The sequence below is a fragment of the Lepisma saccharinum genome, chromosome 1 (assembly GCF_977018435.1).
Source record: "Lepisma saccharinum chromosome 1, izLepSacc3.1, whole genome shotgun sequence".
Taxonomy (NCBI): Eukaryota; Metazoa; Arthropoda; class Insecta; order Zygentoma; family Lepismatidae; genus Lepisma; species Lepisma saccharinum.
Genome location: NC_139229.1, coordinates 29,402,666 through 29,427,785, shown reverse-complemented (window position 1 = coordinate 29,427,785; position 25,120 = coordinate 29,402,666). Strand labels below are relative to the sequence as shown.

Sequence of the window (25,120 nt, the reverse complement as noted above, 5' to 3'; positions counted from 1 at the left end):
GGAGGACGAAATTCCATGACATTTCCCTGACTTTTTTTGACATCTCAAATTCCCTGACTTTTCCCGGTTTTCCAGGTTTTCCAGGTCTGTCGCCACCCTGTATTATACATATATTAATCAGAGACATAATGAATTTAGCCAACGACTTGTTAAAGACTGTTTGGGAATCCCCTAAAAGAATGCAAATATTTAGGAATATTATTGATGTGAATGAGAAGGCTGGCCGTACTCGACTGCGAGCACTATGCCCTCGTCGGTGGACGTTGAGAGCCTCCAGTATGCAACAGATCTTAAGGAACTATGAAAACCTTCTCAATTTTCTTGAGAAATTTTCTGAAGAAGATTCTACTGACGCAGCATCAAAATGTGCTGGATACCTGGAGACAATGCTTCACTTCAAGACATTTTTCTTTCTCTCCCTCTACTGCCATGTGATGGGTCCAATAGACAGTGTTAAAAATGTAAACATAAACATTGGTGAGGTCTTGCCCGGTCCCCCCGGAACTTCCGGTTTAGGCCAGTCCCCGTTGTTGCCAGTGCAGATTCACCGGTATACGAAGTAAGAAATGAGCGCTTGTTTTCATCAATTGTGCGACGATAGTCAAGAAAGGTATTTGTTACAGTTCTACTATGAAGGAGTGGACGTCTAGAATCCGTCTGATGATCAACTGCAGAGCAGATTATTAAAATATGACGTGTCTTTGTGGCCGCCAGTTGTATAGCACACTACGTACATACAAGTATCTCATGTACACGCACGACGAACGTTTAGGCATTCAATTATTTTGTAAATGGAAAAGTGAGGGAAAGATAATTCTATAAAACTAGTGATATTATTATATTATAAAGTATGCTTAAATGAATCTTTGCCAAAAAATCTGCAGAAGTAATGAAATGACACATAACAAATGCTAGTAAATATATGTGCTTTCAACGTCGCCTTTCCGCCTGAGCGATTTAGGGAAAACCTATGATATGGCACTTCACTTGCACGAATTTACTTCAAGCAACAAGAGAGTTTTCAGACTGAAGCGACAAGCGATATCGGGATTTCGTACAGAAGCATTCGATCTAAAGCAAACCATTTACCAGTCGCGCTTGAGCAAATAACAGGCCTTGGCAACACAATGCACGGTATTGATAAAACAGCCCAGTCCGAGCGACATGAAAGCGACAAGCGACACCTGCAATTTGTCGTGTCGGTTTAATTCGGAAGGTGTTGTTTATTTTTGAATGTTGGTTTCCAAGAGACACGTATCGCTGCACTCTGAAAGCTTCCTTTCGAACCAATTCGAAAATGCACGTGTCTTTTGGACTGAACTGTTTTCTCAGTACCATGCATCGTGTCGCCTTGGTCTGTTGTACTCGTATGCGAGGTGAATTGTTTCCTTTAGAGTAAAGGGGCCGTTGCAATTGGCGTCCGGAAGGGGATGCAAGGGGGTCCGTGACCCCCACCCGAAAAATGAAAGTCAACCAAAAATTATGTATTTCACACATATAATTTCATTTTAGCTACAATAATATGTGTTAATTATTGCATGAACATCATAAATTCAAATTTAAGCAATGATTTTTTTTTAGGAACAACACTATTTTTGGAGAAAATGCGCCTTGTTTGTCCCCCTGGAAAAATAACTTCGTTGCCCCTCCCTGGAAAAAATCCTGCGGACGTTCATGGCCGTTGCTTGTCGCTTCGGTGTGTAATCTCTGTGCCACTTAAAAGTGAATCCTCAGTGATCAATGACATTTTTCGAACGGAAGCGACACGACAAGCTGCACGTGTCGCTCAGATTCCCAATGGTGTGTTTTGTGCCGCCTGAGGTTTGATTTCCCATGAGCGTAAATGCTTATTTATAGACTAAATGGGCCTGTGTCGCTTGTCACTACGATATGAACCACTGCTGTCACGTGTCGCTTCGGTTTGAAACCTCACTAAGATGCATGCTTTTCACCACATCACAATACGCAGATAAGCGATCAACATCATTGTAACAAAATGAAAGTCGTAAAAACCCTTTCCGGGTACCAATCCTTTCTCGTTCTGCTTGTAAAGTATTAACAGGTTTCGTCTCTCTACGTTCTTCGGAAACCTACGAAGTGATACTTGACTCAATAAATTTGTTCCCGATCGAACTGTGCAACCATATGCTACGCAGCTGACACTCTATTTCCTTGTAAAATAATCTCCACTTTGCCCTTTCATATTAACGTCCATAGCATCTGTAAGCGTAACCGGATGTTCGAGGGGGACCAGACGAGTGCGCATGCTCCGCAGTAGCTCCGCCTTTAACACCGCCTATAGAAGAGGTAAACTGAAATATTCAGTCTCCACGCATTGGTGCTACAGAAGTGGAATCAAAACTAAAATACTTGACTGACATCTTTCAAGGAAAGCGAATGTGTTTTGGGCAGTTCTGGCTGAAATGCACAGAGGGCAAACCAAGTCTTGTTGATGAGCCAGAAGAGACTTGAAAATTCTGATGCTGCCAAACATCACAAGTTCTACACTCCAAAATAGTATTACAAATCAATATGCACTGACGTGTGTGACACATCAAAATCATGTGTTAAACAAGGACATGAATCTACAGGACTACAAAAAGTAACAGCCGTAGAGAAAGAATGCATCTCGGCTGTGAACAGTTGCACAACAAACTTTCAGCAAACGCAAGAATTCTTTCGCCAAGATTTGGATGCCGATAGGCTCTCCTTACACATGTCCATGCTTGGTGATATTGCCAAACAGAAGAAAGTGGTTCTAACTACCATGCGTGACATAAGGAAGTTTCTTTTGGAAGACAGCACCCTCCAGGAGCCAAATTCATGATGGTCCTCCGCACTGTGCCAGTGACGACAGCCACAGCCGAAAGGTCATTCAGTGCTATTCGCCGACTAAAGACATATTTGAGATCTACAATGAGGCAGAAGAGACTAAGCAGTTTAGCGGTACTCCACATACATCAAACTGTGCTTGATAATTTGGACCTGAGACAGGTCGTTAATGAGTTCATAAAAAAATAACCCAGTGCGTAGAGCAACTTTTGCTTTATTTTTAAATCATATTCATATGTTTTTGTTGTATATGCACTTTATATCTTAGTGTACATGCTATTTTTTTTATTATTGCAAAATTAAATTTAAAAAGTAAAATATTGTAGCAAGAACAAAAAAGTAAAACTATTTTCCTGCGATTTGTGTTAGCATTTATGTAAATAATTAAATAAAACTGTTAAATATTCGTTATTTTATGGGTTATTTGCAACCCATCACCAGAGATGTGCCGTAGACTATAAGTTTACGTCTACATGCGTTGTCTGCACGTAATCTACGCGTAGATTACATTGGGTTGTAGTCTACATAGACTACGTAGACAATCTAAAGTGCATTAAAATTAATTTTCAAGGGTTTCATGAAAAGAAAGTGACATTTTCAACTATATTGGTTCCTAGCGAGATGAAAAGAATCCTATTTACAACAAAATTTCTCTTCTCTTCTATTATCAACTTTGAAAGAAGATAAATAGTATGCAAAAAACAACAACAGATGGCAGTTGTGAGGCAAGAGTGGTCTTTTCCCCATAAAACACTAGAATATTTCCTATATTAGGTTTCTTCATAGGTGAGAAATTGTTCGAATTTGGAGGAAAGAGTATGAAAAGTTCTCTTCACACATCAGCAACTGATGCGCAGTATAATTTTCTTTTAATTCTACGGCATCCTTTGCTAAGTTATCACCTATCGCCATGTTGTTTACATAGATTACGTCATCTACGTGTATAAAATAGTCTACGTGTAGAATGTAGACTATCGTTGTTTACGCGTAGATGCACATCACTGCCCATCACATGTCTGTTGCGGACATTAAAACACACCCACGCCCTCGCCGGGACTCGAACCCCGAGACCTCTGGATCAAAGCGAGTTGAGTTGACCACTCAACACGCTCAGCTACCGAGGCCGGCATAAAACTGTTAGGTTGGCCTCTTAATGTAAATACATACTTTTCAATAAAAATGTTAATTGTTATCTAAAAAACAAATGAGCAGACACAAAAGACATAAAGAGACTTTGAAACATTTTCTAAACATTTTTATTGTTACATTTCATTTGCATGAGGAATATAATAGCTGCTTAAAAACTGCAATACGAAGACGTAATTTTTATTTTTAAAAAAGGAAGGGAGTGAGTCATTCATTCATTTATTTAAGTGATCAGAGGCCCCCCCAATAATTTTGACAAGTCGGCGCCCCTGCCTCTATATAAGCCTTATGGCATGGTGCAAAGTGTATCAGGAACTTTACCTCTCTACATGATCAAGAGAATTGTTTGTTACCTCAGATGGATGAAATCGAAACTGTCACCTTTAAGGTGTCATCTTTCAACAAGATGTGGGACCAACTCACTTTGAGGCTCATGTGCCGCATGCGTTAGATGTTTGCTTTCCAGAGAAATGGATCAGAAAAAAAGGTTCCATCTCATGGGGTCATGTCAAGACCTTGGTTACAGTAAAAATAATTCTAAATGTGGACCATCTAAAAGCAAGAAACAGAGTATCAATTGACAGTGTTACCCTGGATGCTCTTGCTCAAGTGTGAACTGCAATCAAGTTCCATTATGACATGCATCATGCTTCCAATGGTGTGTAGGAGGAATGTGTTTCAATTAACACAGAATTTGTTTGCATTCCTAAATCACCTGTTTGCTTTCTGTATAAACGTTTTAAGTTATTTTCCTGTAGTTTACGGTTATTACAAGCATAAGAAAACAGTTTTCTTTGTGACGTTTCAGGAGAACACACACTCCTTTCATCAGACATTTATTTTCATTTTGACTAAAACAAAAATTCAACCCTGCCGATTGCCTTTGGACTACCAAAAACTCACAAACCGGGAACTCCAATACGACCCATCATTGCAACTTTCACACATCCTGCATACAAACTATCCAAATATTTAGTTGAAAGACTTGCTATAATTAAACAACAAACAAAATTCAGTGTTAAAAATGCATACGAAGTGAAACAGAAACTAAAAAATATTGTTTGGAATAATGAGTATCGTATTGCAAGTTTTGATGTTGAAAATTTATATCCTAGTGTCCCAATAGAAGGTGCCACAGATGCATTACACAGATGGCTTATTGAGATGAAGGTTAACCCAGTAGAATCATGGGAAATGGTTCGATGGTTTACTGTATGTGCAAATTACAATTACTTTATATTTGATGGCAAAATCTAGCAGCAAAGTAATGGTCTATCAATGGGAAACCCAGTATCCGGAATCATCTCCAGCATTTTCCTTCATTACATAGAATCTCCAATTGTTAATGCGATAGGTGCGGATATCAAACTCTACATCAGATATGGAGATGATGTGCTAATTATTGCTAAAAATGAGAACACCATCATGGACGTATTTAAAGTGTTAAATGAATCACATCGTCGCATAAAATTCACTTGCGAACCCACGAATAACAATGTAATTTCTTTCCTTGATCTGCAAATTAAGACAACTGACTCAACAATTCAAACATCAGTCCATAGGAAAAAATTAGCGGGGGAAAAATACATCCATGCCAATTCAGAACATTCGCGTATAACAATGGATAACATATTTTTAATTTTTTTCCTGAGAGCACAAAGACTATGCTCTAATAATGAGGATATCAAAAATGAAGAAGAAAGGCTGTTTAATATAGCAAAAGAAAATGGCTTTCGCACTAACAGAATAAACCAAATCAAAAAACAAGTCGCAAGAAAACTAAAGGAAAAGAGAAATACAGACAAAGATGAAAAATCTGTTAAAAAGAAATTTGTGTGCATTCTATTCCACAAGGGATTCTCACATAAAATTGCAAAAATTTTTGGAAGTTTTAATTTCAAAATTGTTTTTAAATCACCAAGAAGTTTGGAATGTACATTTAATGAATTCAAAATGAGAAACTCTCTACCAGATGTGGAAACCACAGGAATATATAATATAAGTTGTTCATGTTCAAAGGATTATGTGGGACAAACAGCAAGGAAAATGGCAATAAGATGGCACGAACACGATTTGGACATTATAAATCTAAACCCAAGAACAGGTTTGTCAACTCATATCATCGAAGAGAAGCATTTGATTAAAAAGAGAAGGGTTTTAAAAAGATTAACGGGAAACACAGAGTTGAATGTCTGGGAAGCTTCATTCATTGCAGAAGAACACTGGAATAAATTAAATAATGAACATGGTAACATAGATCCAGTATGGAGTTTCCTTTTTCACAAATGGAGTAAGCCACCATCTTTAAAATTTAATGTAACAGAAAACATCAAGAGACACTGTGAAAACAATGATGAATTTGAATTACCTGATGATATTTGGGATTCATAATTTTTAAAAAAATCTGAAATAAAAATAAAACAGACTGCTTTTTTCACAGTTAAGTTGCTATATTACAACAATGTAACATTGACAACATCCATTATATAACGGATTATTTTTGTTTAAAAAATACTAACCATTGTTATAACTGTACCTTTAGTCAAAATGAAAATAAATGTCTGATGAAAGGAGCGTGTGTTCTCCTGAAACGTCACAAAGAAAACTGTTTCCTTATGCTTGTAATAACCGTAAACTACAGGAAAATAATTCTATAATGCAAGCAATGCGTACATACAAGAAAAACGTTTTAAGTTGCTGAAGCTAATAAAACCACTTTCAATGTATACAACGTAATGTATCTTTCGCAACAACTTTTCCAAGAACGATCATTCCTTCTTGAAAATCATGCACCAACCACCAAAGGTATTGATAAGATAAAAATGTCACCATTCCTATTACATCCAAGTAAAATTATACCAGTCTTAATCAAAACCAGCTTTGAATTACATTAGGTTCAATAGAACCATATAATTAAGCATTAGCATATAATTGCAAACACATTTTTAATAAAGGTTGGCAACATATACAGTTGTTTCTTATGAAGTGAGTTTCAAATGTACATTTGATTTGCCACTACGCAAACATGCAATGAGAAAGAGAACTCAAGAGTACGAGATTAAGCTTTTAAAACAGATGAACGAGCACACTCCAAGCAAAAACATGACAACAAAACAACATTTCATTGCCCAAGCATTTATAGAAGAAACTCGCAACTTAAGATGCACACATGATGATACCTTCCTTTCAGGTATGAAAATTAGGGGAACTTTCAGACTGAAGTGATATGCGACAGGTGACACATGTCTCTTGGAAACTGACCCTCAGCTGTCAATGCAAACTTTCAAACAGAAGTGACATGACAAGCTGCATTTGCAACTTGCATGTTGCTCGGACTGGGCTGTTTTCTCAATCACATGCATCATGTTGCCTCGCATGTACGGTGAATGCTTGCTTATAGACTGAAAGGGTTTGTGTCACTTATCACTTCGGTGTGAATGCCCCTTGTCACATGTTGTTTCGGTCTAAAAGCTCCCTACAATGTCACCTGATGTGTTAGTATTCCTTACCTGTTTCAATGCAAATTTCTATTGGCTCTATTGGGCCTTCTGTAATATCACACATTAATGGATAATATCAGATGCACTCAGATCTTTACTTTCTTTTGTGATGCAACTACACTTGAAGACATTTGGGAGAGTTCAAGCGACACCTCTAGTCAAATTCCTGATATTTTGTTCTGAGAAACATTCAATTACAATAAATAAATAAAAAAAGTTATCATAATAAAATGTACAAATAAGAACAGATTGCCGTGCATAGTTATCATATAAAATGCAATTCGGAAGATACAGGGCTTCCACTAGGCAGTTATTAGTTCAAACATTTCAAGATTTCAAATTATTATGACACTATATGGACAGAAGATCAATCAGACTACAAACTAATTTTCCTGGATCACAGGCATTGAATCCACCAGCACATGGAACAGTTTACATAAAGAGCGTACTTACTTGCAAGTCTCTGTTGCTGGCATCTTCAAGTGTACTTCGATTGCATTTATTTGAAAGACCAAAAGGTAGTGAAAGAGGCACATATTTTATGCTTCCTCCGTCCCATGCTTGATTGCACATCCATTCATCCAATTCTTCTCCTCAGTCCATAAGCCGATTAGAGAAATGAAGGTTTAGGATGAACAACCAATCATGCAACAGATGAGATTTCATGTGTCTTGTGGTTTAAAGTTACCTTCAAACCATTAAAAGAAAGCAAATGATATGTGAACGGAAAAGTAAGAAGCATTTTTAGAGCCTTTTGATAAAGCTGGAATAATAATTTGCTGGAAAAGTAAACAATTATTAAGGAAAAAGAAGCAGTTGGCTAATTCTAGCTACTACAAAAAAAAATTATGGTTGAAAGGCATTTTTCAGGAAATAAGACTCCAAGTAAACATTCACATGCATACTCACACACATACAAACAGATGTACATCAATCATCATTATGTAACAAAATAGCAATAATACATTTTTACACTACAGTTACAACTAACAAAAATATATTTTGATCATACTTTTATTGGATGCCACCACTCCACTATGTAATATTCTAAATGCGTTGAATTTAGCAAACTTAATTTCATTTTATTTATTCTCTGATTCTGAGAGCAGTTTGGGAGAAGTAGGTGGCCTCCACAGTCCAACAGTAATCATAATATCTGTGAAACAAGAATCTGATGTTCAACATCTAGAATTCATATATATGTATCTTGCACATTTAAAACACTAAAAGTAATGATAGGTAAAGGTTAAATTAATGCTGTGCTCAAGAACCACCAAGATCAATGTTGCAAATGCATAAGTGTAAAGAGATGCTAATACCAAAATATTTCACGTTTATAACGCAGAAGGGTTATAATCTTAAATATTAACACTTAATGCTATGTTATGAGAAGCATATGCTCTTGTAGAAGGAAATGCAGGGAGGGTCAGAAATGCCTTTTCATCTGGGTGTAATGTCATGTAAATGCTGTTCTTTCATTTTGATAGCTTTAAATAAAATTTTGTAGTAACAACCTGTGGTGCAACAGCCCTTGAGGACCAGGGACTACCTACCAACTGTTGGCCTCACTCCCACATGCCTCAGCAGAGATGGGCAATCTTCCAACCACTTATGGGGTTACGCGTGATCAGCACGATGCACCCCCAGTTGTTGTTGTTGTAGGTTTCCATGACCGGGTTACACTACTCATTCATAGCTCCCCAATTTCCTCATGATGAATGGTGGCTACCGGTCCCATACACTGGTTGAAATCTCAGGAGAAAAGTTATTCTCTTCCCTCAGGAGACTCGAACCTACAGGTGTCCCGTAGCCCGAGCCCAAAGCCTGATGCCTTAGACGGCATGGTCACGGTGCGGGACAATAAAATGTTGTACCTCAGATAAACCACAGCATCAGGAAGATGAGGTAAGAGTTATAAAAAATTCCACATCTTATAAACACACTACTGAAGATGCCAACATGTGAATGTTGAAAGAAAATGGTGTACCAGATTAGGTCAAATTCAATATTTAATTCCTCACTTTCAACATTATAACCATAGATGACATGTTGATGTAGCTTCAGCAATATGAATGCAGTATAGTGTTACACTGTCCTCCTGAAAGAAAAATCTACCCAATGTGGTTTCCAAGCTCGGTTTTCTTAAACTGGTTTAAAATATCTCAATTTTATTCCTTCACATTAACGTGCAAGTGTAAAAAATTAAAGTATATCTACAACAAACAGAATTTCCAGTGATTTTCTGTTCAATGATTATGTCCAAAAAATTATGAGAGAGTACATCAGAATCAATAAATATCTGACTTCATCACAACATCAGTGCTTGGATAAAAAGTTATTACACGGTTTCAAATAAAAAAAATTAAAAAAACTAAGCAAATAATACAAAATTAAATACATTGTTTATGAAGAAAAGTTCTTCTTCTTCTAGATATTAAGAGTTATTCTACAGGTTATATAGTGTTTTTAGTTAATAACAGTTGCTTTTCTGCCACTGTAGGTTGATCACGATGATGAATTGATGAAACAAACAAAAATCAACTTGGGACCTCTGCCTTTGTAGCAGATTTCCATGCCAAAGGCCTGTTACAATGTATGTAACAAATCGATAAAACAACTATATATTAGCCTTTAGAAAGATTAGGATCTATTACTCTAGTCAAGATATCCCACTTGAACTGGCTGTACCAGACATACTCCATTCACAGTTAATATGCTTCAAAATATGAAGTTGCACATTAAAATACAAAATTACAAAAATATTTACTATCTGTACTGTAGAATTTTCTGGGGTTTCAAAAGTAGCTTAAGGGCCTGTAGGTTTTGTTCAAATGTTGTCACTTCACTTACCAAACTATTAATCCATACAATGCATTTGTGCTATACTCCGAAACACATGCCACTGCATACTGTGTATCTATATATATAAAGCCCCCACCACGCCGCTAAAAAACTGTAGACAGAAATCATTATGAACACTCAAATTAAGCACACACACACACTACAGTAATAACTAATACAAAGCAACTAATAATAAAGGCCAAATATGTCTAATAAAAGCCAGGCTAGCTGCTATCTCTAAAGCAAACAAAGGGCACGAGAGTTTCTATTGCATAAGAAAGGATACAGTTACAAATCTTCACCTGCACAATTTTTTATTGCTGCTGCTTGAAGAAACAGTAAAATATGATTGATTTGTTTTACTTTACTTCACTTTTCTACCGCTTTTGGCTAATCACGAAGATGAGGATGAAAGGTGATATGATGAAACTGATGAAAGGACCATCACAGACAGACATGGACAGCACACAACACAAATGTAACAAAGTATTATATTGGCTCTCTCGTCCAGATGCCAGATTCTCATTAATCTGCAAAAAATGAAGTCCAGTCCCATTGGGTATCTTCAGAAAAGGTCACCCCCTTGCATGCCGACTAAAATAAGAGTATAAAAACTGACTAAAATAAGGGTATAAAAACTATGCAAATAACTACTCAAAGGTGATGTTACAATTTTTTTTTTGTTAAATTTTTTTTACAACAATTAACCACAGAAGAATATCTCTTAAACCAACATATACAGATTCCAAACTAGTAAATGTTAATATTTTCATTATTTCTAATTTTACTCTGATAAGCTTACTTTTAATTTTTTCCACACAAATTTTTCTTCGCGATCGATTTTGCCACCCATCTGGTATGTATAAGAGTAAATTACCTATCTCCACGTAACTGCCAAACAGATATCTTTAGATACAATTATTTCTCATGTTTGATCTCATTTAAATACTTGTGCACTTAAATTGTATTTATTCTTTCATTTACAGACAGTGTTGTCAGTGAAACAATATTTCTAACAAAGAACAAGAAATACTATTTCCTATCTCCTGATTTTTCACAATTCCATTTTTGTTGTAGCAGTTTTGTAAAGCCACATATTTAATATTGCAGTTTTATATATTGAATATATATTTTTGGTCATATTTATATCTAAGTAATGATCAGAATGAGAAGTGTAAGGACAGTTACAAGTATCCATGTATTAGTTGAAATGCAGGTTTTTTTATTTGGCAGTATGCTACTTTAGCCGCTCTACCATGGGAAAGAGTTTCTAAAAAAATCTCATTCTTAACATCAATTAATGTACAAGGAAATCCTGCCAATAAGAATGCATGAATTCCTATTATTGTAACAGAGAGCCTTAATTACCACATATGCAGAAAAAATAATAACGAGTCATCTAATTCATTTTTACTCTTCACAACAACATTTGCTTCAATTGCCTCATTCTGCCAATACAATGGCAGCGGAAACCTTTCAGAGGTACATCCAAAACATTCCTGGAATCACACTGGCAACCCTCTTTAGTCAGTTGTAACTGGCAACATTGATATCCTTTATAGCAGTTGACAATGTGATCGCAGATTGTTGATTGGTTTCATTTGGTTAATTTTACTTCGGTTTTCTGTCACTTTTGGATAATTGCAATGATGAGGATGAATGACGATATGATGAAACTGATGAAGGGACACTCACAAAGAACACCCACGCCCAGGTGAGGATTTGAGCCTGGGACCCCTGGCATCATAGTGCCCTCAATGTTGTGTGTGTATAGCACAATAAACTTGGTGGGTTATGGATATGTAAGTTATTCTAACTACTGCGATTTATTTTCTTTTTTTGTTTCTAACCAAGTAGCCAAGTGTCATCAACTTCAGATAATTCCTTGATTGCTCAAGAAACTAACTTGCAACTTCTTTTCTCATCACTCTGCAATCAACAGGGTATCTCTAGACTGAGGGATAATTATATCCTAACCACCACACAGGAGCATAAGACTATTTAAAAACTAGTGACATATTTCATCTCCTTCAACTACAACTGGAACTACTGATTTTTATTATGCACCTGCTTCTAAACCTCATACTTTAATAGTACTGTAAATACGTGGGTCATTCAATATATAAGTTTCCCTATGCTGTAAAAAAAAATATTTTTAAGATACGTTAGAAAACTATACATACATGTGTAGGAGGATCCTTCCTCACTTCTCCACATAATCCCCATAGAGATTCAGGCATTTGTCCCACCGTTGCACCAATTTATTCATAACCTTTGCAAGAAAATCAGGGCTCTGGCTATTGAACACTATTCTCACATTACGCTTCACTTCTTCATCTGTTTCGAAACGGTAACCTTGCAATTCAGACTTTAACACCGGAAAAAGATGGAAATCACTCGGTGCTAAATCGGGGCTGTGTGGAGGATGGGGCAGCCGTTTTCACCCCAATTCTTCAATTTTGTGTTGTGTTTGCACTGCTGAGTGGGGGCGAGCGTCATCGTCAAGAAGAATGACACCAGCTGACAGGAGACCTGGTCGCTTATGTCGAATTGCGTTTTTCAGTTTATCCAATGTTTGACAATAACGGTCATCATTAATTATTCTTCCTCGTTCCAAAAAAGTCCATAAGCAGAATGCTCTTAGCATACATGCTTCTGAACCCCTTATGACGCGAGCCCACGTTTTCCGAACAAGCATTTACTTTTCGCCCTTGAGCGCATGCACCTTCACGTCTGAGAACGAATCGATTGTTGTTCCTTGTAGACGAAGGATGGTGCTTGCCAACCATGTGCTTCTTTTTAATGGCATTGCTTTATACAATATTTTATAGCACTGGGAAACTTATATATTGAACGTCCCTAGTACATTTCTTCAAACATAAACATTCCGTGGCGCAACAGCCAGTGAGGCACAGGGCCTACCTACCAACTGCCAGCCACTCCCACATGCTTCAGCTCAGGTGGGAGACCAGCCAACCAGTTACAGGGTAACGTGTGGTCAGCATGAAGAACCCCCAGTTGTTGTAGGTTTCCATGACCGGGTTACGCTACTCATTCGTACCTCCCCAATTTCCTCATGATGGTGGGTGGCCATCGGTCCCATCCACAGGTCAAAATCTCACAAGAGAAGTTGTTATGCTTTCCCCATGAACCTGTGCATGTCCTGTAGCCTGAACCCAAAGCCTGGTACTTAAGATCGCATGGCCACGGTGCGGGACACCTTATATATATATTGAAAATACTACTTAGAAGCAGGAATTGAAGACAGTGTTGGATTTGAAGACCACCACCAACAAAAAAAAAAAAAAAAAGCAATGCAAACTAAAGTTAGATTCCATGCAAAAACAAACTACAAAAAGCATAAAAAGGAAGAAACAAGCATCTACTTTTACAAAGATTTTTTTATTGGCAACAATAATATTAATGTATAAAAAAATCACAATTGATATCACATATACAGTCTGGTATAGTTTATATACACGATACACATAAAGTTGTTCTTCAACGCAAAGATCGTTTTCATCACAGTGCACAGTCTATCCATGTCTTCAGAAATCATGGAGCGAATTCAAACAATGAGTGAACTCACCTGCTTCGCTGGTACTAACGCCTAAGAACCCTTCATCTCTCGAATCCTCTGCTCCCTCTAACACATCCTCACACGCTGCTTCGTTCAGTGTCTGGAGAGCTCCACATATCATTTGATCCTCTAGAGTTACCTGCAACAAAGAGATGCCTTTTGTTAGAATCATTATGCACATTCAGTTTTGTGATTATGGATCGAGAATGAAGCAATTCATACAATGAAATACACAAGAAGTATCACGAACGATGGTGTTTGCACGAGGATTGGGTCTCAGCATGGCAATGAAAAGTGAAAGTGTAACCGATTGTTACTCTATCGGTATCGGTTAATAATGGCTTAAACAATAAAATCTTTGATAATTTTACTAATTTAGTATTTCTAGAAATAGTATTTAAGATTGATTGATTAAAATGGGTTATTTTATATTGCTCCTCTGCCGCTTTTGGCTAATCACGACAATGGGGATGAATGGTTATATGATGAAATGGATGAAGGGACAATCACACATATGAATGACACATTCCTACAGAGGTCGAGGCGCCAGAGCTTCGTTAGTCTTGAAAATGCACTCCAGGGTACGAGTAGTCGTTACTATATTGGTGTAATAGTAATATTGCTTATAGTTTTACCAATCTGATATTTCTATGAATAACCTGCATTGAAAACTCTTGCATTTTGGTATTATTTTTATGGATATGATGTTCAAATAAATGTCTCGTTCTAAGCTGAAACCTACTGCAGTCACTTAAATACATTAAGGAGGCGAATGAATGATGCTGCTTCTTCATGGAGTATATGCATTTGTTATACGGGTTATCAGTATCAGAAATTTTTATATCTCTACTTAATTAATTCTAGATCGATTTTGGTCATTTTCACTACTTTTCTATCTCTTGGGATAATTGTGACGACGAGGATGAAATGACTAGACAAAAACTAACGATACATCTACGCCTGACCATTGTTTGAACCTGGGACCTCTGGCATCATAATATCTTATGTGGACCACACTGCCACAGAGACCGGTAGTACTTTATTGCTTTCAGCAAAAATTTCATCAGCCCATCTTCAATAAACAAAAGTTTCATAGTAGGAATTGTAGCTTTCCTAACGATGTGATCGAACAAGTGTTCTCGGGTTACCAGCCAGGTTAATTCAGCCTTAGCATTAATGTCATCATTCAGGTTACCTGGCTGGTAAACCAAGAACACTCGCTCAGTTTCATACTTCGCTGATCATGTGAGACTTAAGACCAGCAAATCATGAAAATTTCAGAAAATAATTTTGTACAGTCAAGGACACTTCTGGATTGGAAAAACCCTATCGACTTTCAATGAGATCATTACAACCCAGAAGTGTCCATGACTGTACAACAGTATGTTTCAAAGTTACTATCAAGTACAATGTTTCTACATTGTTTTAGCAGCTAATTTTTCAAGCTTATCTACACATTTTGGCAAGCCATAGATGTAGCAGTACCATTAAGGAAAGTCCTACAATTCAAGGCCAGTCATAATTCATCAAATGATATATGATCCATGATGTAACTGATAAGAAAATGAGGACAATGGAAGACAAAAAAGTGTCATGAGGTATTAACAAATATGACTTACAAGGCTTTAAAACAATTACCTTTCAAGCAAAGTGATTAAGGGGGATTAAGATAATGTCGTTTTGAAGGTCACAATGCAAATAATTGTGTTATGCTTATATTCCTTATTTTCTGCACACACATTTGCTACCACACAGAGACCTACACTCATCAGAGCGCTTAAAGGTGCTATGGCTTTGTAGCCAAGAAGTAGAAGTTATACATACATACATCTAAGGTATGAATAAATTAATATCTCTATTCAAAGAAATAATATTTTCCCAAAGGTTTCATAGTTGCTGAAAAATATTTTATGTTTTTCATTATACTCTTAATGTATAAATGTTCTTGTAACTATTATAAATTTAGAGCAAAAAAAGGTCCACATTTGCAAGTAAAATAATTTTGAAAGGTTAGATGAAAGATAAAAATGTGTTTTTTGTACTGCTTCAGATTGACTGGTCAAATATTTGTCAGATATCATTATAGGAGTTATTTTTTGTTCAAATCCACTTTATGCTCAGAGACTATACTCTGTTCGGGGAATATCTGGAGCAGGAGAATGAAAGCAAGTCCCTGTGCAAGTAGTGACTCAGGAGGGCTCGACCAATGAACAAGTGTGAGGAAACGAATTGCATGGAGGGAGGAAAAGTGACTGCAAGTGCCAACTGTTTGAAGCAGCGTGTACAGCTATGCTCTGCGCCTCTATCTTCATGCACAGCCTTGCTCCAGTGATTCCCGGGATAGAGTATAATTGGATATACAGTTTAAAGGTATCCAAATCACTATGTAATGTATCTCAGCAAATAGAACTTGGAACCCTACATATATTTACAAGTCTCTGGGAATAGTTACTGTAGTGTCACAATAAGCATGTAACGATACCCATTTCGAGGACGATTGCTTGAAATTTTTAATTGCATTATATGAATCAACTTGCTTTAAAATATTCAAGAATTACTTCAGAACAAGGTGAATTGATTTAAATCAGGTTGATTTAAATCGCAATTTCAATCAAGATTTAAATCACTTTAAATAAATAATTTATAGAATAATATACATAAGGATTTTGTAGATATCAAAATCACTTTTCGTGAAAGTGCATTTATCTTGTAATCATTTAATGGTGTTTATTAAGCTCTAAGAAAGAAAAAGAAAGGAAACAAAATATATGTACTGTAAACACACTTACATTCTTTTGATTTAAAATTCAATAATTTTTATAGTTCAAAATAGCAAAGATTTTGTGTGGAATAATACACAAAATACTAATCCTTAAACTAAATAAACATGCCAGGTGATATTTTGCAAATTTATCATTAAAAAAATTGCGAAAATTCAGCTACAAAGACTATAAAAATATTAATTCCAATTATAGAGTACATTCAGAATGTTTTATTTTCACTGGGGGAAAAGTTACTGAAATTATTATAGTTTCTTTAACACACTCAACAAACAGTTCCATAGTAGATTCATGTATACAGTATCAGAAAAATGTATATTTGCATATATTTTTTTTATTTCCTTTAATCAAACTGTTCAAATATTTTACAGGGCAGTTTACTAGAAAAATACTTCCTATAAAAAAAACATATCTATATGTATGGGGGCAAAAACCATACAAGTAATTTTAAGTGTGGTTTTAAAAAAAGAAATATAAAAAATAGATTTAAATTAAAATAATGATCAATGCGCACGAAGATTAATATGGAATAGGGAAATGTAAGAAGGCAATATATAACATATACTATGTGCCAATAATTATGTATGGAGCAGGACTTGAACAATGATAGACACACAAAAGCAAGATGCAGGCAGTGGAGATGAAATTTTTAAGGAGTATATTGGGGAAGACTAGAAGGGATAGAATAAGCAATGAGGAGATCCGACAGACAGTGGATATGGTGAAGCTCCAGGACAGGATAGATCAGGCACAGATGAGATGGTTCAGACACATAAAGAGGATTGATGCAGAAAGACTACCAGTAAGAGCTTACCATGCACAAGGAGTGTTAACAAGGCCAAAAGGGAGACCAAGATGTTGGTGGAAAGAGCAGATAGTGGAGAGTGTTAGGAGAAGAGGACAAGATTGGAACTTAGTGGAAAGAGAGGAGTGGTGGAAGACCAGGAAAAAATGGAGAGGCTTGACTTCTATGCCGACCCAGCCAGATGCAGGAAACGGCAAAGGACGAGGAGAAGGATAAAAAATGATTTTTTTTAATAAAAATCATGATTTTTATCCACACTGCTTCAGAATATTATCGCTTCAACCTTTTTAAACATCCCTTGTTTTCCCAGTTAGAGAGAAAACCACAGCCATAAATCTACACTGACAAAAGAAGGCTACCTAAAAGTTGTCAAGCATCTTGCTACTCCCCTCCACAAAACAAGACAGGGTGGTGTAGGTGGACGGTCTTCCCTTGCTCCCCTGAGCATTTTCTGGTCACGAAAGATTTGGTCCTGTCCCTCTTTCTCTTAACCTTCATGTATTCATCCCTCCATCATATACATGCTGCGGGGTGAAGCAGTGACCATACACAGAGGAAGGCTAGTTGCTGACAGATGAGAGGAGGGAAAAGATGTGGCAACGCTTTCGACTGTCAACCCTGGCACATGCTGTGATTTTGGCAGGAAGGGGTAAAGATGCCTAATCATGGCAAAAAGAATAATATAAAGTATGTAGCTAATTAATGGTCATTAGCAGACAAATTATGTGTAGGCCAATGTATACACCACAATTTAGTTAAATTACTTGTTCTATCAAATAATGCCAGATAAAACTAAAGTTTTATTAACAATAACAAACAAACTATCTGTTTTCCCCAGGATTTGCTAAGCCACACTGAATGCACGTAATTTCTGATACCTGTTATCAACAGAAACCTGTCAAAATAAATCTAACATAATTGCACCATAAATGCCTGAGATGCTTGTCTGGATAAGACAAAAACATGTCAATCAATAAAAACATGATTGATCATGTATGTATCTAATCATACATGAAGTAGTGCTGTCATATTGTTGATAAAACAACAGTATATCTTATCTTGCATCAAAATTATTCAACCAATGCAAATTTTCTCAGCAGCATATAGGAGAGAAATTCACTAGAACATCAAGTTGGTAAGTCTTAGTTGCGAGATAAATTTAAACATTTTGAGATGTTTAATCTAGAATTGTTCCTTTCTGTAACACAGATTCAAAACTAACAATTGCACTATGTTTATACGAACATTTTTTTTAAAAAAATTCCCAGTTTAAAGTTAGAAGTGCGGGGCCAATCTTTATGACATAAAAAAATACTCAATCACTATTTTTTTAAAATACTTGCAAGAAACATGTTATAGCAATAAAGTTAATAAAAGTAGTGTGTGTAACATGTTCAAAAAACTTTCTCAGTAAGCTCTCTCTATACATTTTGTAGTTATTTTTCAATGACTTATGTAAATCACACTCACAGAATGTATAATATGCTCATTTCAAGTACTGCTGTATAGGCAGGTCCTGGAAAATTGTCTATTGAAAGAGTATCACATCAAATTTAGTATATGGGATTTCCAATAGTTTTACACAAGTCAAACTAAATACATGTTCTAAATGAGCAATGAGGCTATGCAGAATGTTTCAAAGAAATATCACTATTGGATAGACTAAGTACTTATTTTGGCTGTACAGAACCTAATGTAATTGAACAAACATATAACTAAGAATGGAGTTTGTAAAAATCAGATTGCCAGTCCATGTAGAATCAGATGTGTATGGACAGCATGACTCAAATATTAGTGCTGTAATACATCCACATTTTGCATTGTAAATCAACACAATTTTCTCACTACGAAGTATATTTCTTAACCTTAGTTTATAAGATTTATCTTACGAATTAAATGGCAAAAAGAAGGAACTAACCAGGAACTAGGGGGAAAAAATATAAAAGGAAATGCAGATATGGGAAATTGAAACAAACAGGGCACTCACCAAGACATAGGCAGAGATAAAGCTGGATCGAAATTAAACAGATGGCAAAGCTGCTGGCATGCATTTACCAAGGCCCATTACCTCCAAGAGGGATAAAAGACTACAGTGAATTAGGAAGTACATTTGCATAGATGATGTAGAAGCATAGAAATTAACCTGACATGAACTTGATATGCAACAGACGAGAGAACTATTCTGACACACTGCATTGACAAGGCTACCGAATGACATGTAAAGAGGCTGTAGTTTATTTTTAGAATTATAATTGTCCCATTGTACATAAAAAACAATAAATGTATTAAATAATATACAGAGTACCTATATGTGTATGTTCTAGAAATATAAACTGGCTCATATGGAAAGAAGGATGAAACTGGTTAACTGTCCAAGTAAAAATTTGAGTTTGTACTACGATATGCAGTTCAAATATGACAATAAGTTGCTGACCAAGGCAGTTTATTAAGATAAAAAACACTTAACAGGTAATGTTTCAACCCTGTATCAGGGTCTTCCTCAGACGAAACGTTACCTGTTAAGTGTTTTTTATCTTAATAAACTGACTTGGTCAGCAACTTAGTGTTTTTAATATGGAAACAAGGCTTAATTATATTACTACTATTCACTTTAAATTAGCAAAAAATACCTATCTGGCAGTGGTGGTGCTTAGAGGGGGCAAGGGTGGGGGGTTGCCCCCCATTTTTCGCCACTCTTGCCCCCACACTATACTAAACCTTATCTACAAAGGGAAATATACTGTCTTTGCCCCCCTAGTTTTAGCACCTTTAGGTATGTACTTTCAGAGTAAAAGGGTTTTGTTCAACTAACTTCTTCGATCCATATTTTCCCTCTCTTTTATCAAACAGGCCGCGGTGGCTTAGTTGGTTATGAGTCTGGCTACCATGCTAAAAGTCCTGGGTTAGATCCCCGACCGGTTCAAATCCGGGAACTTTTCTAACGTTGGAAGCGGCCCCGGCGCCCACCCAGTGTCGAATAACATGGGTACCTGGGGGGTAAAGGCAGTAAGGGGTGTGGTGCTGATCACATCACCCCCACTCACGACCGGATCAAGAAAGTGTGGGGTTACCCCCGCACCCCCTATACGCCTTCATGGCATGGTGCTAAGCACAGGGGAACACTTTACCTTTTTTTTTTTTATCAAACAGGTTATCTTTCTGGAAGTTTCAAAGCTTAATAATCATGATATAGTGAGAGTTGCTATCACCCATTGTGTGAAAACACTGGCATGTGGTATGCATTATATTTTATCTAAGGATCTTTGTACTTTTCTATTTTACAAAATTGAAACAATAAGAATCATAGTGATGAAGGGACACTGACAATTGAACATACATGACCAGTTCAGGACTCAAACTAAACTTGGAACCTTTGGTGAAGAGAGAATGAGTCGACCATTCAACATATTTGGCGATTGAGGTGGTATTTAACGACACATGTTTAACAGCAAAAATAAGATACAACCCCAAACAAAACCACTTAGCATTGATGACATCTGTTTGGTTCTTGCCAAAATCAAGAAACTGAAAAGTGAAACAATAATCTATAAGAACTTTCACAACCAATGAAGCAGTTCCTGAGCCAGTCACCAGCTTTTTTTCTCTCTCTCTCAAGTTCTGATGATCATGTGGAGAAACCAAGAAATCTGAATGATGCTTGCTTGTTTGTCAAGTTTATATTTAAGTTCACTTCATGTTCAGATAGGCTTATCAGGATTAGACCAACGGTTTTAAGTGGGACTTGAGCCACTGTACAATATGCCTCCACATTGATTACAATGGATAGTTCCATCTGATAGTTTAGATTGTGTGGCATATGACAGTAGTGTTGATGTGGTCAGTGGACCATTCAAAAGGAATCAGCATTAAAATAGATGGCATAACATCTAGTGCCTCAATACTGTGGTACGAACAAATGTTAAGATATGTTTTGAATTACTAGCTGACTTGTGCTTGTCAAGCACACAAATTGTCAATAACAACGTTAGCAGTAATATGATAAACACCATGGTGCAAATAGCCCATTTCGGGCCAAGGCCTGTCTAGCAGCTTTGTGTGGTTCATAGTGTTCTATCCATGCTGTTTTCTGTCTTTCGAGACAGGGGTCTACTACTCTTGCTTTCAAATAATTCTCCAATTGACCTCGCAATACTGGGTCAACACCCACCGACAATCAAACTGGGGACTGTTTGCCTGTTGACCATTAGGTTACCATAGGAGTTCTAATAATATGACAAGGAGCTCTTAAACTTGAGAGAGAGAGATTCATGAATGAACAGAGGTAATAAACACATCAGTACACAAAAATTGAATCATATTCACAGCAGCACTAAACAGGGTGTTTCCGTGACCTTGAATCAAACTGGCAGGGTGGATGGAGTTGACCAAAGTACCAATATGGGATAAGGAACCCGTGTCATAAAAAAGTTAAAGCCAAAACTATTGGCTGCTGCCAATGATGATGGAATAAAACAACTGAAAGATGCAACTTGTAGATTTAATATGGATATTGCTACAGTGTATTGTAGCACTCTACAGTGAAAATGTTACAGTAAGTGTTGAAAATGGCAGCCTCCAGCAATGCTGCCTGTGATATTGTCAGAATGACATCAGGGATGTTAGAGTGGATGCGACAGAGATTCTTAAGACACTGGGGGCTGCCATTTTCAACATGTACTGTAATGTTTTTGCTGTAGACTGCTACAATACACTGTAGTAATGTCCATATTAAATCTACAAGCTGCATCTTTCAGTTCTCTTATTCCACTATCATTGGCAGCAGCCAATAGTTTTGGCTTTTTAATGACACGGGTTCCTTATCTCATATTGGTACTTGGGTCAGTCTCCATCCACCCTGCCAGTTTGATTCGTCACAGAAACACCCTGTATACTAAATACACAGTAACCATATTGAAAGAATTGGTTACAAGATACCATTCAGTACACCAAAGCATGCATGTTAAGCTTGTGGCTGGTTTGTAATTGGTGCAATCAAATCAATGTTTGTACAATTTTCTTTAATGACTACTGCTAGGTAGTATTTACGACCACAGTATCCCACTTCTACAACCATGAGAGATATGAATTAACCTACATATTCATATACTATCAGAGCTCGCCAAAGCTTCAGTGGTGATGAACACAATAAATTCTCACATGCATGCACATATTATGTTTGACAAAGTATGGCATGCTTACTTTTAGAGCATCTCACACTGACCCAAGCAGGATAAAAAGGTAAAGATCTCAGCCATTTTACAATGTGATGTGATCAGCACCATGCTCAGGCCACATTTAACCCCAAGGGATGCCCCCAGGTACCCATTTTATTTGAGGCTGGGTGAACCCACAACCACTTTATGCAGGGACAAGTAGGAAAATTATCGCCATCCCAGGAATTGAATATGGGTCTCTCATGTGGCAATCGGACACCTTACTGACTAGATCACAGTGGCTCCTGACCCCAAGCAGACATTGCACTAAAAATCGTGTGAACAGGAATAACTCACATCAACTGAAATCACCATTGCTGATCCTTGAAACTCTTCTTTTGGAAAAATTAGGGATGACACACATCTCTTGTACTTATTTTTTTTGGAAGGGGAAATTTTTCTGATTGCTCCAATTTTCTACCTAATTTGGCTAATTGCAATGATGAGGATGAATAATGATTAGATGGAATTGACGAAGGGACACTTCACAAAGGGACACCACTACCCAGTCCATGACAAACATGGAGCCTTTGTTGATGAGACTGCAAGTCAACCACTCAATATGCTCTGCCAGCAAAATAGTAAATATTATCTTTGGCTTCACATATGTAGAGCAAGTGGCAGAAATGCTCTAATCTGACACAGCCTGTATCTGTATTCTTAATATTAATATTACATAATCTTTTCTCTCGTAATATATTTCACTTCAATGAACACTATCAGATAGTAGTATCTAAATTAAGCAATTTCTAACCACTTATTATTTCTAACTTGCTTCTTCCCTGTGCAATACTCCTACATCATTAAGTTATCTCTAGCATTAGTTTCTACATAAAGTCTGACCAAGGTATGAATCAGATATAATTTGCTTCTACCGAATACAATATCCAACTTCACCTGTGTGAATACTTTGCATATGTGCATTATATTATAATAAAAGTTACTATATTTTACAAATTAATGCATGTCAAAAAAAAGGGCTGATAATTTTTTATGCGGGGTTGGCAACACATGAAGTTGAGCATGCGCAGGAGCATGCCCTAGTATTCTGTGCTTGCAACAGAGATAGAATCGTCAGAGTGGGGTTGCGTAAGTGCGAGTAGCAGTAAGGTGAAATGGCTGCCGTAATACAAAATCCCGCCAAATGTGAAGTGAGATCTGTCATACAATTTCTGAACGCCAAAGGACAGAATGCAGCTGACATCCATCGGGAATTGTGTGCCATTTATGGACCGACAGTAATGAGTGAAGGGAAGATCAGGCAATGGTGCAGAGAGTTTCGGGAAGGGCATTCAAATGTCCATGACCATGAGCGTAGCAGAAGGCCTAATGTTCAGACGGACGATCTGGTAGAACGCGTTAACGAGAAAGTGCGTTCCAATCGCCGGTTCACAATATCTGAACTCGCCAAAGAGTTTCCAGAAGTGTCTGCGAAAACAGTGCACCGAATTGTAACTGACAACCTGGGGTATCACAAACTGTGTGAAAGGTGGGTACCAAAAATGCTGACAGACGCTCACAAAGAGCAAAGGAGGACAGCTGCACGTGATTTTTTGGCTCGCTGGGGGGAGGATGGGGATGACCTCTTTTCACACAGTGATGGGGGATGAAACGTGGATATTGTATGCCACTGGGGAGTTGAAACAGCAGTCAATGGAATGGCAGCACTCTGGTTCTCCTGAAGCGAAGAAATTCAAACAAACACCATCAGTTCACAAAATCATGGCAACTGTGTTTTGGGACCAAAAGGGTGTGATTTTTGTGGAATTCTTGGAACCAGGACAAACAATTACAGCAGAGGTATATTGCGAAACACTGAATAATCTGCGATGTGCCATCCAAAATCGGCGGAGAGGAATGCTACGCTCTGGAATTTTTCTGATCCATGACAACGCCCGCCCAGACACAGCTGTTCCTACTGTTGAGACAATTCAAAGATTTTGATGGGAACTATTCAATCATCCCCCTTACAGCCCCTACCTTGCCCCCAGCGATTTCTTTCTTTTTCTTCACCTGAAAAAGTGCCTTGCATTGAAGCGTTTCAACGACAGTGACGTGCTCAAGACATCAGTTCTGGACTGGCTGCACTCTCAGACAGCAGATTTTTACGCAGATAGTATACGGAAGCTTGTGCCACGTTATCAGAAATGTCTGGAGGTTAATGGTGACTACATTGAAAAATAGCCAAGGTATGTACTTGTTTATCAATCACAATAAATTTCTTCTATCATTTTCTTGTTTAAAAAATATCTGCCCTTTTTTTTTTTGACATGTGCCTCGTAAATACACTATGCATTTGCCTTCAACTTTCGCTTACATCATTAAATTACTACATTTGAGGACACTATTGAACCATGTTCCAACTGTTAGTCATAGTTCAGACTAATTCCTCACTGAAGCTATACGGAACAAAGCCCAATGTA

General features: G+C 37.1%; 1 protein-coding gene across 9 annotated transcripts in view; it reads right to left on the bottom strand.

Moving 5' to 3' along the window:
- Positions 1 to 25,120, bottom strand: part of Arms (Ankyrin repeat-rich membrane spanning) — a 265,557-nt gene that overhangs the window by 8,089 nt on the left and 232,348 nt on the right. For 8 of the 9 annotated variants that reach the window (XM_083130254.1, XM_083130251.1, XM_083130243.1 and 5 more), the window contains one exon: positions 13,909 to 14,038. In XM_083130254.1, the coding sequence (XP_082986380.1) occupies positions 13,909 to 14,038 (130 nt within the window). Of the gene's footprint in view, positions 1 to 13,908; positions 14,039 to 25,120 lie in introns of those variants that run through there. The other variant, XM_083130272.1, reaches the window with a different exon arrangement.